This window comes from Borostomias antarcticus (assembly GCF_949987555.1).
Source record: "Borostomias antarcticus genome assembly, chromosome: 29".
In the NCBI taxonomy this organism is placed as follows: Eukaryota; Metazoa; Chordata; class Actinopteri; order Stomiiformes; family Stomiidae; genus Borostomias; species Borostomias antarcticus.
In genome coordinates this window covers 4,603,897-4,623,339 of record NC_140262.1, presented here as the reverse complement: position 1 = coordinate 4,623,339, position 19,443 = coordinate 4,603,897, and the positions used below count along the sequence as shown (strand labels likewise).

The 19,443-nt window shown below is 44.5% G+C and overlaps 2 protein-coding genes across 2 annotated transcripts; both read right to left on the bottom strand.

Moving 5' to 3' along the window:
* Window positions 1–1,959: 1,959 nt before the first annotated feature.
* Window positions 1,960–9,807, bottom strand: adam8b (ADAM metallopeptidase domain 8b; the record flags this gene model as incomplete). Its single annotated transcript, XM_084459880.1, has 22 exons — window positions 1,960–1,998; window positions 2,146–2,340; window positions 2,502–2,552; window positions 2,906–3,089; window positions 3,292–3,412; window positions 5,185–5,269; window positions 5,448–5,528; window positions 5,634–5,799; window positions 6,256–6,361; window positions 6,474–6,669; window positions 6,974–7,063; window positions 7,178–7,355; window positions 7,456–7,598; window positions 7,696–7,777; window positions 7,901–8,070; window positions 8,187–8,249; window positions 8,359–8,424; window positions 8,520–8,739; window positions 8,991–9,067; window positions 9,184–9,262; window positions 9,356–9,429; window positions 9,784–9,807. The coding sequence occupies 22 exons, from the start codon at window positions 9,805–9,807 to the stop codon at window positions 1,960–1,962; spliced, it is 2,490 nt and encodes an 829-aa protein (XP_084316006.1).
* Window positions 9,808–10,290: 483 nt separating this feature from the next.
* tubgcp2 (tubulin gamma complex component 2) lies at window positions 10,291–19,267 on the bottom strand. The gene is made up of 18 exons (XM_084459729.1): window positions 19,233–19,267; window positions 18,142–18,302; window positions 17,920–18,048; window positions 17,557–17,733; window positions 17,292–17,451; window positions 16,739–16,946; window positions 16,418–16,617; window positions 15,429–15,618; window positions 15,147–15,292; window positions 14,842–15,022; window positions 14,308–14,488; window positions 13,764–13,936; window positions 13,356–13,484; window positions 13,131–13,251; window positions 12,126–12,269; window positions 11,616–11,732; window positions 10,972–11,135; window positions 10,291–10,605 (listed from the first exon to the last, which is right to left on the bottom strand). Exons 2-18 carry the CDS (start codon window positions 18,289–18,291, stop codon window positions 10,530–10,532), a joined length of 2,646 nt encoding a protein of 881 aa, XP_084315855.1. The 5' UTR covers window positions 18,292–18,302; window positions 19,233–19,267; the 3' UTR covers window positions 10,291–10,529.
* Between the last annotated feature and the right edge of the window lie 176 nt (window positions 19,268–19,443).

The following is a 19,443-nucleotide window of genomic DNA, read 5'->3' as shown; positions in this document are numbered from 1 at the left end:
TTTTCAGTATTTTTTATTTATTTATTATTACTTTTGTCAGTTTCAAGTTATTTCAGTGACCATTGTGGGTTTTTCTTTCTTTAACGGAAGGGTACCAACAATTCTTTCCATGTCTGTAGTTGATTTTATGGTGAAAGTACACTAGAATGTTGACCTCAGTGTGAAACAGCACCCTGTATTTCATTATGAAATACTGCTCAACAAAAAAGCACCATTACAGATACCAAACATTTGACCAGCACTTCCATTGTTTTTGTGAGTGATGCCTTGAAAAAGTAGACACAGCGATCCTGTTTAACGACCCTTACTAACAACATCTGTGTGTGTTTTAATAGACTTTTTTGCTGATGAATCACAGAGTATCACCACAGCGCCCCCCAAAGCTGGAGGCCAGCCCCCTACTTGAGCCCACACTCCTGGGAGCCCGGCTCTGCTGCCAGAGCCGACCAGGGCTGACTGGGAGTCTCAGGCGATAGAGGCCTGAGTCACTGTTTACTTGCTAACCACCTTCCCGAATAGTCATCCACGAGGCTGCCCAGGAAGGGCCATGAATCTGTGAGCAATCTCCTGACCAGGCTGCATCTATACACCGGCTGTAGAGGCCTATTAGAAATGCAAGAGACATGAATGCGACGATTGTTCCTTTATTTGACAATGCATTCTGGATATGCGCCTCACTACCAGGGAGCATCATGGGAACACTTTCAGGCAATTAACTTACAGGATAAAAGCACCGGTCATGTGCAAGATATGCCCACACTGCATAGATAATCTGAAACTGCATAGAAATGCACTGGTGAGCATAGGAATGTACTGGTATGTTTCCATGAAGCAATCCACATATAAATGAAGCAATCCACGTGTAAATGTTTCACAAAGGTTCTCAGTTCAGTGTTGTTGATGTTCTGGTGGTGCTGCAGAATTGTATTCATGCTGCTCAGTTGTCACATACAGAAGTCGTTGCACAATCTAACATGCAACAAGTAGATCTCATCACACTCTAACCACAGGACATTTCATGAAACCTTTTTTTGTGTAAAAAAAAAAGAAAAAAAGAAATTCAAGTTGTTATGGATCATACATTCACATTCTACATTTCACAGCACCCAAAAAAGATAGGCAGTGAATAAAAGATCAGACGAATACCAGCTGTCAACAGCAAAATAATTTGACCATGATCAGTCAGCGGCCTCAAATACTGTATGTTCATGTGTGGCCTCAGCACCCCTGAAGTCGTTCGACGTGTAGCATTTATGCTTCGGGCGACACTTCGCGTCGTCTCTATGGAAACAATCAGCCACGCACTTGTCATTCTCAGCAACACTTTTTTCTTTTTTTCCTCACAAAGTGTCGCCCATGACATCAAATGTGTCAAGCGACGGTTTTAAAAGTGTCGAGCGACGAAGCATAAATTGGGTTTAAGTCAGCCACAGTCTTAGACAGACACTCTGCAAGCAACGACGGACGTATGCTAAGGGTCATTAACAAAGAAGCATTCAGTCATTGCATAATGTATCAAAATAGGCAACAGAGAACTTGCAGTACAGTGTACTGTATCTAGTTTGAGTTTAGTACCTCTCGTTCGTAACATTCATTTGTAATACATTTCAGATATTGACACATTAGTTTATGATTTAAATATTCTCATGAATAAGGCACACTGCCTTGGGCACAAGAAAGACGTAAAATATCGAATTTTCCTCAACTTCATAAAAAAGTGCTATAAACAGACGCAGAATAAAAACAAGTAAAACTCTAAGCCTCCTTTCAAAGGGAGAGAGTAGCACATAAGAAATGTCCCAGCATTTTCGATCCCATTTCCACAGTGGTTGAGACAGACATGGTCAGACACTGCGGTCTTCAAGGACCCTCGCCAGAGTTGACATCAGGCCGGCCGTCCAGGACCTCCCAGAGTTTAAAAGCAGGATTCACCTTCTCCGAATCCTTTGTTCCTGTGAGTCACCTCTCTGCTCCTCGTATCGCTCCTCCTCCTGAAGTCTGCAGAGACACACAGAGGTGGGCTTAGAAAACTCACATATGAGATAGCAGTGCCACTAAGCAGTAAATCCATGGTTTAGAGAAAGAGGCCACTTCCTTGGGGGATAAACAGACGTCAGTGTATTCAAGTGGTAGCTGAGCACTTACCTCAGGGTATTTCCTGTGTGTATTCAAGGCTTTCGGCTTCACTGGAGGCATTGGAGGAGTGGGTTTCACTGGAGGAGCACTGGGTTTCACTGGAGGCACTGGAGGAGCACTGGGTTTCACTGGAGGCACTGGAGGAGCACTGGGTTTCACTGGAGGCATCGGAGGAGTGGGCTTCCCTGGAGGCACTGGACTATACTGTATAAGAAACAACAATTGTTAGCAATTCAGGTTGAATGACTGACCTGTATGGTTGTTCGAGTTCCAATCACGTATAAAAGTCTATGGCTCAGAGACTGCTGGTGAAACTAGTCATAAGTCACAACACAAGTGTCTTTGTGACGGCGGTAGTGACTCACCTGCATGTTATTCACAGGCGGCCAAGGTTTAGATGGAGGTAGAGGTTGAGTCTGTGAGTCAAAATGTTTTTTTTTATTGTTATTTTCTATCGCTACACATTTTATAAAGTTTAACAGAGATTCATTCTAGTAGCGACCTAAGAAAATAGCTTACCTGCTCAGTGGGAGTGAAAGAACGCTCTGCTGGCATTTTGTTTGGTGGCTGTAAAATATTATGCTATTATTAACTTGGTATTGACTTTTCAAATAACTTTGTCCAAAACACTGCACACGACTCAGGTAACCTACAGAATGATTTGCTAAGTTCCCCAACTGAAGTTCCCATTGCTAATAGACTGAATACCCTAAGCCCAATTGGACCTGAGCAGCACTGTGACATGTAGTGAGGCAGCCTGGCTACGTACCTGGGGAGGGGGGCGGGTGGGAGACACCCTGGCGAACAGGGGTGTGCTGGCTTGTGTGGCTGACGACTCCAGAAAGGTGGGCACACTGATTAGTGCTTTATCCAGAGTTTTGCCTTTGTCACTCCCCTCCTGGAACGTGGGGTTCAGCTGGCCTGGGTTTGAGTAGACCTTCTTGCTGAGACAACTGAAAGACACGGTCAATATGAATTTGGGGACTGTAATTGGAAAGTGGAAGTACAAAGGTCTGTCTATGACATATGCACTGTAGCACAAAATTAGACTCACGAGTCAGTCTCTAAACTCGAAAGTCTGACATAGCACAAAATAGGAGATTCAAACTAATAATATACTGCCCTGCTTGACTAAAAACCAATAAGGGATTTGACCTTTTTGAAGCGTAGTTGTCTCTCTTGTACTTTTTGCAACACATCAGTACTCCAATCACCAGAGTGAGCAGCAACAGGACGGCCATCGCTGCACAGACCCCTGCTATCACCCCCCGCTGACCTGCAGAGGAAAACCAATCAGAGAGGGGCTAGTAAGCTGCTAAGACCTACTACCTTCACAGAACCTGACAAAAATGTCATTTTAAGAAATATGTTTTACAGCCAGGCCCGCATTAAAGGAGTAGTAAAGGGAAAATGCATGTTTAGCCCTGTTTTAAGGTTACTTATGATCAAATACAATGGTTCAGATCAAAACGTTGACAAAACTAGCACTTTTGAGAAAGTCTGATAATTGCTCTACCACCGTTTTGGTCATACAATGGATGTGGATGGGCACCGTGAAAAATCATTCAAAAAACATGTTAAACACTCAATTTCAAAGACAAGAGAGTAGAGTAGCCAGTCGCGGTGCACAGTTTCGCCGATCACAAATTTTCGCGAGAAGCTTTTTGAAAAGCTTCTCTTCTGATGCTTGTACTGATGTTCCGATGCTGAAAAGTGAAATCCGTCGTCGGGTTCGGTATCGGGTTCGGTATCGGCTAACGTTACTGTTGATGATGTCCCAGTGCTGGATTCCTCTAACATAAAAGCACCACATTAACTACATCTAATGGTGCTAGAATAGCTGTGCTATGCTAATACTAGAGTGAGTAGCTGTGCCATGCTAATACTAGAGTGAGTAGCTGTGCTATGCTGATACTTACCTAGCGCTAACTACCAAAGACCTAGCCTGCTAGCTAACCTGTGGCAACAGCAGATGGTGTCGTCATCAACTCGGGGGCTGTGCTGGGTTCCTCTGGTGCTCTGGTAGTAGCATCTTCTAGTGCAGCATTTGATAAAAGCACCACATTTAAATTAGACATGCTAATTTAGCTGAAGCTATCGCTACAATTTCAGATACGAGTAAAGTTAGCTATGCTGCTATGTTGCACAGCCAGGCAGGTAGCTAGCTACTTTGACAGGGCATCCATCGTAAGCATAAATGGTAAATGGGCTGCAGCCAAATCCAAAGCGCTTTACAATGACCCAATTCACCCATTCACACACACGTTCACACACCAATGGCAGCAGCTGCTATGCAAGGTGCTAGCCTGCTCATTGGGAGCAATTTGGGGTTCAGTGTCTTGCCCAAGGACACTTTGACATGTGGGGTCAGGGAAGAATTTTTACAGCTCACTTATCTGGCCCCTGGGTGATTACTGTTTTTTTGCTTCCCTCTGGAATATGTAGAGAGTGGGTCGTATGCCCACCTCCCTTGTTCTCTGTAAAGCGCATTGTGTTGCCTCTGGGTATGAAATGCGCTATACAAATAAAGCTTTGATTGATTGATTGATTGACAGGAGGAAGTGGGATTCGAAGGGCAGACCCTACAATCGTTGGACGCTCTACCACTGAGCCACAGGTGCCCCTACTGCCACACCCGCCCCTACTGCCACACCCGCTCCTACTTAGTCTACGTACCTACGCCCCTGCAGACATCGGTGTAATTAATAGCTGGGGGGGGACAATTTTAATGATTTAAAATATTGGGGGGGGACAAGTCCCCCCTGACCCCTCCAGGATCCCCGCCCCTGGCTATAAGTCGAAGTCGCTCACAAAAGTTCACTCAAGCAGCCAGTCAAATCACCAGCTAATCAAATCACAGTATGTAAATACTCCAGTCACAGAGCCAATCAAATCACCAATCAAATTGCGCTTAGCGGAGCTTTGAACTTGAGCCACCTGAGGAACGCAGGACGCGGGCTGTGCAGCGTAAAGGGCTCGCAGCGGGCTTGGCATTAAATCGGGCTTGTTTACAGCATTGCACATCACTACAGAATCAACAAGGCTTACCGTGAGGCAAGTCGGAGTATTTGACTTCACAGTAGGGGGGAGCCCAGCCTGGGTTACAGTGGCATTCTTTCTTATGGTCACACACCTGGTAGAGAAGACAGCACTGAGTCAAAACTGGTTCGGCACAGTGTTAATACGAAGGTTACAGCGATAAAAAATGTTTTATGTGCAAGCTAAGGCAAGGGGTGTGCAGGGAAGCTGAGTCGGGAGTGAAAATGTAAATGAGCTTGAAGCCCCACTGACTATCCATCTACAGTACCTACCCCCTTATTGTTGCACTTCTTTGAGCATTGCTCCTTTAATCCAAACACCGAGACATCCAGACATTTGTTGTCATAGCAGACCTGGGACACAATAGGTTCATTTTTAGTTAAATATTTCAAATTTGAATTCAGGCTTCAGAGTCAGCACACATTGAAAATGCTCATGCGCTCTTTTTACAGTCCTACCTTACTGGGGCCGCATTTGGTTCCTGTTGGGACCATATCAAGGTTTCTGGTTTTGTCGTCATCCACTGCTACCAAGCACTCTCCCCTTGACATTGAAAAGACTGCTTTCCGCCCCGTGATGGAGTCGTCATTCGAGGCACAAAATATAGATCCACATTTCACATTCCTAGGGAAAGAAATTTGATTTAAAAAAAAAAAAAATCATATAGACTGCAGACCTTTGGGGACAGTTTTCAGCGTGGCAGCTCCCACCCTCTGGGACTCCCTCCCTGCAACGCCCCAACTCTGGACTGCTTCAAGAAACTCCTGAAAACTCACCTCTTTAACATGGCCTTTGACCTCTAGCTTCCGTTTCTTAATGTTGTGTGTCTCTGTCTACCATGTTTGTCTCTTGTGTTATTGCCCCTATGTAAAGCGACCTTGGGTTTTATGAAAGGCGCTATATAAATGAAAGTTATTATTATTATTATAAATAAATATTTATATATATTCCCTATATATATATATATATATATATATTCTGCTGTGTCATTTAAGGACATTCTGTGGTGAAACTGTGAGGAGGAACAGGATACAGGAAGTTGAGAACAGGAAGCGCAGTGACAGAGGTGGCGATGCATACGTTCTAGAGCAGCTGGCATAGCCACCATCTCTGGTCTGCCCACAGTTGGCTCCTTCCTTGCCACTATTGTTGAGGTCGAAGCAGTAGTCCGCTGCAACTTTAGCCGCTAGACATAAGACAAGAATTTGAGTTATGGCAATTTACAGGACATTCCTCCAACAGGCGATTGTATCTAGTAACAAGCATTGGCTGCTCAAACCAGAAGAGTAGAAAGGTACCTGGTCCAAACAGTCTCCTACAGTGCCTCAGATGCGTTGGGCATTGGCCGTTGTAGCAGTAGCCTTGATCATAGCCACACGGTGTCCCATTCATCTCAAAGGCATCTTCAGGGCAATACTCTGATATTCCTGTACAGGCCTCTGGGAGGTCACAGTCGCTGGCAGACGCCCTGCACTTAACACCTCCCTGCTTTAACTGTGGGAGAACAAGTGGTTTAGTATACAGTAGCATACAGTACAGTGGGCTGGTACCAACCCTGAGTCTCTGTACTGTCATATTGAGAAACAATGTAGCAAGAATGGATGGAGCGTGGATATCACACTCTTATTTCCCGTTTCTTGTTCTTATTGCGGTTCTGCCATGCAACTGTGGTTGCACCATCCACCTATACCTCTTCGAGACCTGCACCCTGTCCACTCTCCTGCTGCTATTTCTATGTTAATAACCGGCTGGGTGTGTCTCAATGATGGGAAGCAGGGGTCGATGGGAGTTGTAGTACCTGGCAGCTCTCACAGCACTCTCCATGGGCACAGCGGCTTCCTGGTGTGAGGCGACAGGTTGTGGCGTCGCAGCAAAGGTTGTTACATTCCTAGGGCACACGAAAAACACTTTTCTCAGACAGAGAAAGGCATGACTGTTCAGGTGTGATATTAAGTAAGATATTAACACTCGGTCAACGCCAACAGTGGTCAGTCAACCTCACCGCCACAGTCCCACAGTCACACTCCTCTCCAGGGTCCAGGAAGGCGTTGCCACAGGAAGCTCCCACATAGAGCTGGTCAGAGCTGGGTCTGTCCAGCAGACAGCTGGGCTGGGCTCTCTCCAGGAAGACCTGGAACTGCTCCTGACTGCAGCTACTGAAGGACTCTGGGTAGATGGATCTGAAGGGGAAGAGTTGAAGGATAGATTAAACATTGACTTTGAAGGAATGTCAACTTGTTTTGTGTTTATTAACATCTATTCCAGTTTTGAGAATCTTACCTAATCTTTTCTCCCATGATGCAGTTGTTACCTTTCAAGGATGTAACACAAGTACAACTCAGGGAATCATGGGACATACCCAAATTGTGTCCCATCTCATGGGCAATGGTTGAGGCCAGGGCAATGTGATTGATGTTGTGGTCCTGGGGATAATAAAGTCTTTCATATCTCAATGTTCAACTACCACAAAATGTTACCTTTCACAATGGACCTTTTACAATGTAATTGTAATTTTGTTACCTGATTGACGGCACCTGAATTCCCAGTGCACATAGCAAACTTGTTTGCTAACCCAACGGTATCACCATCAAAATCTATGCCACTGTTGTAAACAACAATCAAGACATTGAGAAAACAGTGTAATTTTGCTACAGTAACTAACATTAGCAATGGTGAATGATTTCATGCAATCTCTCCACACATAAAACAGATTCCCAGAACTCACGTAACAAACTGCGCGTTATCATGCTTCTTCCTCTTTAGAAGATCGTTCTGTCGCCACAACAGGAATCTGTCCAAGGTCTTCTCAGAGTCTCCGCTGACATCTATGTGGTCCCCGTTTGTCCAAATCTCCAGTCCCACCAGCATAACCCTGATGTTCAGTGGCCGATACAGCTGGAATCCCAGACAGAGAATGACGGCTTGATGAATATCCTCTATTAGCTAAAAGCACTGCTGGCAGGAAGCCAGAAGCATTCAGACACCAACAGAAACCTGGATTGAAAGGGTACCTTGTCGACGTGGTTGGCAATTTCTAACATCCGAGCTTTGGTTTGGTCTCGATATCGTTTATACTGAAAAACAACAGCAACAACCACAATAACAACAACACGATTATTAACCCAAATGAAGCCTCAACAAAACAGAAAGATGAGATTGTGCCATTTAGACTACAGTACTTACCTCTGCATTGTCAACCACTAAATACATCTCCACGTATTTCTGAGGACCAGTATTGCTTTGACTTTTCTAAAAATAAAAATAAAAGAATTAAGTGAAGCAAACTATAAGACAACAATATTATCAAATGTGTTCGTTCTGTTCGATACATGCACTGTGCATACCCATTCTCTGGTCTTGAAAAGGCCAGAGGCTTTGGGTGCCTGGTCGTGGTCATAGTGGTCGTAGCCGTGTTCGTGGTCGTTGAACAAGGTGCTGTTGGATAGGCCACATCTGCTGCTGTTGGTTCTGAGGTGCTCCTGTTTATAAAGGGCATGGTCGCCATCGACGCCGTCTCCCAGCGGCTCGATCAGGTAGACCTGCTGCCTTGCTCTCACAAAGCCACTGGGGCAAGACGGAAAGACACAAGGCTAACATCTCATTATCTTCTTTCAGAGGCATGCATCACTGTCCCTCTAAGGAAATCGCTGCAGATTTATTGGAAATTGAATCATCTTATACAGAGTTTTTTCTTTCTAAAAAGCACTGATGGCAGAATTTTTTTATACTACAATGTACTGTAGAAGTGTTGCAATAGAGGATTAGCTCTAAGATAGAGGAAGTTGAAAAGTAAGAAAAGCCCTTTGTGTACATACCTAATGCCTGAACAGATTCCAACACTAACAGATGAATCCTCAACGCCTTGGATGTGACCATGATAATAGCAGTGGTCCTAAAAGAATGTGTGTGAGTTGGGGGAGGAAGGGAGGGGGCAACAGTGCTGGTCTTAGAAACATATTAACTCCATTGACAGTGAAAAGGCAATTTTACTTGGAACAATATTCTCACCTCATAATTTGGTGAGCGTGTCACCCTACTTCCATCTTCCAAATAATGTGTTTCAGTGTAATCCTTCGCAATAAGATTCCTTTAATGAGAACAATTTCAAAACGTAATTTGATTACATCCCTCAAACGTCACCTGCTATGAACGGTCTGGGTGGTAAAACATGTTACTGTACCTATTTCTTTCCAGATGAATTGTGTGGTTCCCTCCATCAATGGTTAACGCATATTGTATTTCATCAGGATAAACCTAAGAAAATATGTGTTTAATATTCACACAAAAATGTATTGTATACGAATTAAAGCAATTTGATAATATAGTAGGGATGATATTAACCTGAGTTGAGAAAAGGCTTCTTCTAATTCGCAGGTTCAGTACATGTGGTCTCACTACATCATAGGTCTCTATGTGAGGCAGGGTCCGGGCGCTCCTCACTGGTCCAACTGAAATATAAGACACAAAGTTAGTATTCCAAATAGCCAAAAACCAAACACTTATCATCAATATCTGATTTAGCGATTGAGTTAGACCAAATTCCTAAATGCGTTTCAGGTCATTCCTGGGCGTTTTACACTAATATCCCCGCTTTATAAAGTTGTTTACCGTTCCATTAACATCTTCAAGCATTTAATGAACCCAATTATGTGTCAACTCACCGAATGAAAGGCATAATAAAAAGATAGAAGTGAATCCCATGGCGACGAGGCGCAGGTTCCTTGAGAAGCTCTTGGTTCTGTGAACCCAGCGGCTGATTCCAAGAGGGTCGCTGGTTCTGTGGAACTTCTACAGAACAAGTCCCGCCTCCGTCATCCTCTAGGTCCAGTAAGACGCTGGCTTCTAATCATGACTTCATATTACAGGAAAGCCAGCCCAGATAGGAGTGGTCAGACATTGAGATAATGGAATTCGTTCAAAGATTAAAAAATACTACTACTACTACCAATAATAATAATAATAACAATTATTGTTATTAGAATAATATATATATAATAATGCTAACAATACTACTACTACTACTACTACTAATAATAGTTATTATTATTATTATTATTATTAGAAGGAGAAGAAGAAGAAGAAATGCCTGCATACATTTAGTTTTTTATTGGACAATCAATGACATAACATCATGGTTAAAGCTAGGGACAGTCTACATATATACAGTATACCTGCCAATGGGAAAACAGTATGTCCCTCACAAAACATCAGTGTGAAGAACAGTTTGAGTCAACGTAAAAACAATTTTGATACAAAGCAGTATGTGATCCTTTGTTATCTGGTAAGAAATAATGAGTGTGGGAAATACATATTTTTGCTTGGTGACAATTACACACTTTTTACATTAATCTGGGCTAAGCAGCTGCCTTTTGACTTCTCTCTATGGCCATCCTCTCAAGGCGCTCTGTGTAGAATCCATTGAAATCCAACCTGTGGAATTAAAAGTCAGCACATTACAAGAAGTTAGTCAGGTAACAAAAAAACAGATAGCACGCACTGCTGAGAGCTCTTGCGTTTTATAAAGGGAAATATTGTGACCCGAAGGTCTTCAGAACTTCCAAGTCGAGAGCGTCACATATTATGTTTGTTGTTTTTATCTGTTACCTGTTTACAGGGACTGCAGATGCAAATTAGCCTAAGGCTAACTCTGGTGCGATGCATCAAATGTGTTTACATTTATGTTTTAATTGCACATGGTCCCTTCCAAATAAAATTGAGAAAACCCCCCCCAAAAAAACATGTATACGCGACCGCCGTGGCCCCACCTGTAGATGATGTTGATCATGCTGGACCCACCTGTAGATGATGTTGATCATGCTGTGCTCACAGTCGTTGGTGCTGTAGATGCTCAGCTTGTCCAGGAGGTCCAGGAGCAGAGTGCTGAAGTTGCTGTCAAACTTGCTGATGGTTCCCTCAAAACCAGCATCGGACTGCAGGGCGTCCACATGCTCCGCTAGGAACTGAGGAAGACATGGCCAACATATGGTAAATGGTAAATGGACTGCACTTATATAGCGCTTTTCCACCTTAGCGGCACTCAAAGCGCTTTACAATGGCCTCTCATTCACCCATTCACACACACATTCACACACCAATGGCGGCAGCTGCCATGCAAAGTGCTAACCTGCTCATTGGGAGCAATTTGGGGTGAGGTGTCTTGCTCAAGGACACTTCGACATGTGGACAGTCGGAGCCGGGATTCGAACCGCTGACCCTTCGATCATTGAACGACCCGCTCTACCAACTGAGCTACAGCCGCCCCAACATAGGACATCTGAGGTCTGTGTACGTTTGCCTTGAGCACCAAACAACGTATGCTCTTTTGGGACAGTTTTATTGATGTCGGCGCACAAGCTAAGACGAGCTCAATCGTTATTGTTTGTCTTTGCGACGTTAGGCAGTATGTATGATGACCACCAGTCGGTGTGTGAGCGAGGCACCTTAGAGGTGAGCTTCTTCTTCTCCGCCTCCTCGGTGCGCTCGCTCTGCGTGGGCGGCCCCCGCATGGTGCCGTGCTCCAGAGACAGACGCTCCAGACGCATGCTGTGGGTGAAGCGCTAACAAACAAACAAACAAACAAACAAACGGAGACAAACACACACGACAAAACAAAACGTGTCAACAGGATTCATCAATAGTCAGGTCAATAACATAGAGCAAGCACCACTGTGGAGGAAAAGCCTGATGTAACCAACCTAACATTTGTATTGGTACACACAAAAACATGCACCTGCCTGTGTGGTTAGAGAGTCCGCCCTTGTACATCAATCTGCCTCACGCTAAGGAATCAGGAGATAGGCTCCTTCCCTATGGGCCACTAGGCTCCAGAATCATTGGTTCTCACGGCTACTTCCCCCTTCTTCATACACACAAACAACTACTGTTTTTAGTGCCAATCAGCTGCCTAGATGATTCTGTTTTTTGATGGTTTTAATCTCTCCTCCGCTGACCTGCATGCAGTTGGTGTACATCACGCACACGGACATGAGTTTGGAGAAGATCTTGAGCAGCTCGGGGTTGGTCAGCATGCAGTCCTTCAGACAGTTGTCCAGGAAGCTGGTGTGGTGACACAGCACGTCGTCGATGTTAGAGGCCTGAGGGAGGACAGGAAACATTCATTAGCGAGCGCAGCAGCTTGGTCAAAGGACAGTACAGTACATACAGTATCTGTGGCTGGTATTGTAATGAGCCGGTCTTCTACAGGACAATAGGGTCGTTGATGGTCAGATGATGTTGTGATTAGGCTTGCAAATTTCAAGCAATTTCATTAATGGATAACTGTTAACCTTGACAAACAACAGTCGATTCATTGATAAGAACGTCCCACGCTGGACTGCACTTTGCTCGATATATTTTTGTGTCTTCTTCCGCTGTGTCGTTGAAATTTCCCGGCATCCCAATTAGCCTTCACTACGTGGCGTGGCGCCCTCATGTGCAGTCAGACACTAAATCATGATTACATTTCACGCATCTCCCGTTGATAATGTTCGTTCAAAAAATAAAAAGTTATGTTCCATTAACAAGCAGTTAATCGAGTAACCAAATCTTACTCGAGTAAATTCTTATCGGCAATTAATCGATAGTCGATTAATGCCCCAAACGCACTGGAAGAGTCAATTGACGCGCTTCATTTGACTCGCCTCATTTGACGCTCCTATGGCGCACTGCAGGCGTCAGCTTTGATAGGGAGCTGATTTAATTTAGATTGATTTGTCCCCAAAATGTAAACAAGTTCAGAGTAGAAGCGTCGAGGCAGTTTGACTCGCCTCAAAGCGCTTTCGGTGCGTGATCGGCCATTTAAAACAATTGGTGTACTTCAAAACGCTAGCGTCAGACTCTCCCAGTGCGTCTGGGGCTTCACTGTTAACATCCCTAGTTGTGATGTCACAGTGATGTCACAGTGACTGATGAGGCCGATGGTGATGATGAATGACGTCACGCTCCATATCACTCACAGACTTCAGGTTGTTCTCCATGATGTGCCACGTTGGCTCCATGACCTCGAACATCATGTAGTACTGAATGTTCTGGACGAAGTTCAGCATGCGCTGTCGGAGGGCGAACGCGGCGGAGAACCTGGAGGAGAGGGGAGAGACGCGGGGGCGCTGGGAATGTCAGCGGATTTATCTCGTTAGATAAACCGTCCGGAGTAGCTCACTCTGGGGTTTTCACAGACTCACCACTTAGCTGAGTGGAGGGAATACTGCTTGGCATCTTTATTACTGATCCAAACGTTGCACAGAAGCCTCTCGACATGCTTGCAGTAGAACATGTGTCTGAACAGCATCTGGTATCTGGTCAGCGCTTTCCTGTTCAATAAATGAAGATTTAAAAGAATAATTTAGTACACACTTTAAAAAAAATATCAAAAAAAAACCACACACTATTTTTAGTACACACTTCAAAGGCTTAACTTAATTTAGTGTAAATATTCCTCGTCCTCATTTTAAATGCAATAACTATCAAATACGACACTTAAGGAAATGGCAAATAAACACTGTTTTGTACTAATTTCACAAACAGCTACACACACTGCGCCTCTTTACGTAGCTCTGCTATGACATCATCACTGCGAAATGTCCACCCACCTGTTGATGATGAGCGACAGTGGCCACTTGACAATGTAGTCGAAGGAGAAGGCCTCCAGGCCGCTGAGCGCCACCTCGGTGGGGTCGGCGTTGATGAGGGCCTTCTCCTGCTTGGTCTCGATGGCCAGCACACGCAGCAGCTGGGTGATGACATCATGAGGCATCAGGTCAATCTGGGGGAACGGGAAGAGAGAGAGAAAGAGAGAGAGAGAGAGAGGGCAGGATGAGTTCAGCAGTGATTGAACGCCATCCTACTATCACAGAGCTGAGTTGAACTCACGATAGACACTCAGCTCACGAACAATAGATAGATAGATAGATAGATACTTTATTTAGAATGTTTGAAGGACAATGATTACCAATGGCTGATTACCTTTCTAGCCCCAGAAGGTTTTATAACTATGCTTGAGTACAGCTTTGTCATGCTGTTTGGTAATCCTCAAACCTCTAGCCCTGAATTTATAAACAAACAAGGACGGTCACCTCCACTTGGTAACCAACAGATGGTACTGCGGGAGGAGAAGCCGAGACAATCTCCGCTAACCTTCAGGTCGTCTTTAAACGGGTCCGTGTTCGCCGTGCTCATCCTCAGAGCCAGCTCCAGCAAAGCCTCCAGTCGCGGAGGAACGATGTCATCCACCGGCTTCTTCAGCTCTTCCTCTGTCAGATCCATGAAGTGGACAAAGAAATCTCCCTTGTCCATCAAGAAGTAGTGCTTGATTGATCTAGAGAAGGAAGGAAAATGTATTAAGTAACAAAAAAAAGAAAGAAAAAAAAGTGGCCCACCTGATTAATCACTTCCATCCAATGGTATAGGACAGGAAATAAATACGCCTGTAGAATTTCAGGAAGTAGTGGAGCTTGTGCAAAGAACCTATCTCCACTCCAGATACAATGCGATGGCTGCTATGATTTCTACGAACCACCAGATGTCACTGTTCTCTTCGTTATCACGGCCCGGAGCACCGGCTTTTTCCCGACACAATCAGGAAGAAGCATGAGCATTACAAGGTCCCCCCCATCCCTACAGATAACATATCTGAAATAGTGTCTTCACTTTCCTTCATTCTATGTTTACCTGAGTCGTAAGACCAGCTCCTTCTCCTCCATCAGGAAGTCTAGGAGGACTTTGCTGGCGTAGTTGTAGGCCTTCTCTATCTGCTCCACGTACGCTCTCTCCTTCAGAGTGTACAGGACCTCCTTGGCGTCCGGGACGGTCACGTCACGACCACACTCCCTCACAACATTGAGGTATTTACCTATAGAGCAACAGAGCAGGAAGCTAAATCTTTAATACCTGGTTATTTTCACACAAGGAAATCCAACTGGCCAGGCAAATTGAACACGCAACCTAATCCTAATAATAATATATATCTTTATCACCTGTGCTTAATATTTTGTCGGCCCTTTTCTGAAGGAAGGACGGAATTCTGTGCTGCACGATTGTGTATCGTTGATCCCAGTACTTGTCGTTGTAGTCCTTCTGAATCTTCTCTTTCTGCAACTCGTGCTCCTCTACCATGAATTCACTATCATGAAAACAAAAAGTTATCATCAATCTTAGTTAGCTCAACTTAGCTCAAGATCCCCGATAAGAGAGATAATGGCAATAATAATAATAATAATAATAAATAATAATAAGCCTGATTCCTTAAAATTCTGCACCTGTACGGGTCCTTAATGATCCCCCTGTAGACCCACTTCTCCAGTATTTCAAAGTAAGGGACGCTGGCTGCCTTGGTGAGGTAGAGGCACAGCTCCTGGGCCTGGCTGTCTCCGGTGTAGTTGAAGGTGCGGTCGTGAAGGAGGCTCAGCGTGGCGCCGCCCATGCAGTCCCCTTTGTCCACTGAGGAGGCTTGAAGAAACAAAGACACAGACATGTGTGGTGAAAAATATAGGCCTCAAATCCACCAATCACCAATAAGACTCTCCTCCGTGTCATAGTTGATCAAGAAAAAACTGTCTGTGTCATCTCCGACATTTACTGTGTAGACGATGATTGTTTTGGGTCAACCATTTGATTTGACGACAATGTCAATGAATGACAAAGACTTCATGATCATGATGCATACATTCTGAAACTGATGTTGTGTAAGTAAGTAAGTAAGTTAGCTTTATTTATATAGCGCTCTTCCCAGCACGGATGCAGAGTGCTTTACAGTAATAGATTAAAATGGCAATACAACACGAGACAAGATTAAAACGACAGAACAGAAAAGAACAACATTGCGAGCAGCAAGGCGTTATAGATGGCCGAAGGTGAATAGTGTGTGTGCTATTTTGCTGGAATGTCTGCGCATATAGTTCACAATCATCCTGCTATGAGCTTAGATACGGTAGGCGCCAGCTGCTTACTGTAGATATGAATAAAAATTCTTTATCTGCTTGTTGTTGCATCACTGCCTGAGTGCACCGAGGGTCGTCGGTGTTTACAAATATCTTATTAAAGTCTTAATAAAGTATTTTTTGTTGTATATTCAAACTTTCTTGATTAATCTCACTCTTGGGTACATGATTATCCGCGACACATGAGAACAATTGAGTTGTGACAATCTAAAATACGTGTACAATTCTGACCTATATGCCATCACTCCCATGAACTGACTGTATCTCTTGCAATCACGCCATCATGTGAGCGAGCTTTCCAGTCTCACCGATGGAGGCGAGGATCTCCATGGTTCTCATGGTGGGTTGGATGTAGAACCAGAGCTTCTGCAGGGAGAGCGTTCCCTGCCGGTGCAGGTGCTCCAGCTGGGTGACCAGGATCAGGTACTCCTTCATCAGGGTCCGCATGGCCGCCGTCAGGGCGTGGTTCACCTGGCCGTACTCGAACGACGACTTCTCCTCCGTGAAACTGACAGAGAAAAAAAAAAGACGCACATTGACATGTGATACTAACTCCATCGCAGTACGAACAAAAAGGTGACGAGTGAAGAATTAGGTCGTTTCCTCTCGCTTTCTTCAAGGTCACTCACCGTGTTATGGTGGAGTAGTATGAGGCGACTGGTAATATCCTGTTGACCAGCTCTTTGATGGATATGTCCAGGGTGGGGTCGACGATGAAGGAGCGATTCTGTCTCCCCAGGACAGGCTGGGCTGTGACGTCCCGTCCGTCCACACCGGTCAGGACGAAGAGCAGATCCTCCACCAGCGCCTGTTCCTGAGCAGCCAATGGCAAGGTGCCTGGGGACACATTTGGGGACATTGGGACAGTGATGATGATGTTGATGCGATGATGTTGGTGAGGATGGTGATGACGATGATGGTGGTTGGTGACATTGTGGTGTTGGTGATGAGCGTACATTTTAATGTTTTCTGTATGCTTGATGTGTGCTAAACAAATTCCCCTCTGGGGCAATAAAGGTTTCAATTCAATTCAATTCAATTCATAGCACACCCATTAAAAACACTAGTCATATTCAGGAGGTGCTTGGAGCCACTGATACAATTCCCTCAGCTATTCTGACATATAATACTGTATATAGATCCTATCCAAAGGTCACAGAGAGCAAACCAACATCGCTGTACCGATGGGAACAGCCGGTTCTCCCACTGGTGGCGAGCTGGTGATGAAGTCTCCAATGAGAGCAGGGCGATCGTACACCCAGCTAGGAAACACGGGGTTGGGTTGGGTGGGGTTCTTCTTGTTGTGTCGGTCCCTTAGATTCTTCCGTGTGACTTCAGCAGACTGCAAATAAGAAACAAAGTTATAGAGCATTAGGTTTTTCAAAAGAAAAGCGGCCATTGATTCAGCCTAATTATAGCCGGACGCTGCTGTGGTGTAATTAGACACCTGAGGCACGTTGGAGCTGGCCGTGACGTTCCCAAGCTTCTTACGCAGATCCTCCAGTTCCTGCATCGACATCTTGGTGCTGGTTGCAGGGAGAGCAAAGGTGGTGGTCGTGCTCGATGTCGTGTTAGCCGACGCCTCAGACCTCTCTTTTGCATTCTGCTGCAGGCATTGGAGCATCTGTGGGAACAGAAACACATTTGTTTCAGCAAATCAAATCAAACTTTATTTGTATAGCGCATTTCGTACACAGAGGCGACTCAATGCGCTTTGCAGAGAGAAATGTGGGGGTGGGTGGTTAAATTGTTCTAAAACAAGAATCCTAAACAATGAAATGGTGGGTATTGGACAAAAAAAGGAACATACCTCTTTGTCTTCACTAAGCTTTGATAGCAGGTAGACCAGAGGGTCCAGGTTGCGCACATTTTTTGACTTGAGCTCATCGTACTTCCTTAGGAAGTCCTCTGGTGTTTTGGAATACTCTGCTATTTTGACCTACATACCACAGTTAAAAGTGAAAGAGTGCACAGGAAAAAACAGCATCCAAAATACACAGTAATGTATAACATACATATCCCATCCCCATACCTTCGCAGTGTGTGCAGATACTGTCGTGGTCACGTAGGGGGTCCTGTGCTTCTGCAGCAGGTCGATGTACCCCTCTGCTCCATCGCTTCCTCTCACATGAAGAAGACTGAGCAGCTCGTTGACATCATGATGGATCCGAAACTCACTCATGGTTTATTAAACTAAAAAATGAGAAAGGTTGAGTTCATCATGTAAGACTCAGATAGCTTGCATTGGGATTGTGGCTAACATGACTGAGACAGACATTGTAACATCAACAGTGAAGCATGTGCATGAATGGGCAGGTTGCAAAGTTACATTAGATGTAGGCCAATGGTTTTGCAGAAGCTACTTAGGAAGCTAGTGCTTACTACTTAGGAAGCTACTTAGGAAGCTAGTGCTTACTACTTAGGAAGCTACTTAGGAAGCTAGTGCTTAGGAAGCTGGTGCTTAGGAAGCTACTTAGGAAGCTAGTGCTTACTACTTAGGAAGCTACTTAGGAAGCTAGTGCTTACTACTTAGGAAGCTACTTAGGAAGCTAGTGCTTAGGAAGCTGGTGCTTAGGAAGCTACTTAGGAAGCTAGTGCTTAGGAAGCTGGTGCTTAGGAAGCTACTTAGGAAGCTAGTGCTTACTACTTAGGAAGCTACTTAGGAAGCTAGTGCTTAGGAAGCTGGTGCTTAGGAAGCTACTTAGGAAGCTAGTGCTTACTACTTAGGAAGCTACTTAGGAAGCTAGTGCTTAGGAAGCTGGTGCTTAGGAAGCTACTTAGGAAGCTAGTGCTTACTACTTAGGAAGCTACTTAGGAAGCTAGTGCTTAGGAAGCTAGTACTTAGGAAGCTACTGCTTCATTGACCTATTTAGTTGGTTGTTCTGACCAACTAAGTAACGTTACTGTACTGTAACCTAACGTTTTAACGCTACAGTCAACATACAGTATGTGCTAACGTTAGCATATAGCTAGCTAGGCTACCTAGCTAGGGCGGGGTATAGAAACAGAAGCGTTCATTTTAGGGTAGCTATGCTACCTAGCTAGCTAACTAATCTCCAGTATTGATAGTTAGTCTCTGGTTACAATAGTATTGATTACAGTATAGATAGATTGGTACAGTACCTGACAAGTCTCCCTCCAGGAACGTTAGCTGGCTGTTTCTACCCGCCAAGCCACGCCCATGCATGGCAACAACATGTACTGGGTTTCAGATTTTTCACAATAAAAGTTTCAAGTCTGATTAACGTGGAGTTGTAAATCGCTATAACCATAGAAATATAGCATAGTATATCTTTATTAAGTAATATACTCGCCGTTTTATACACACAGATCT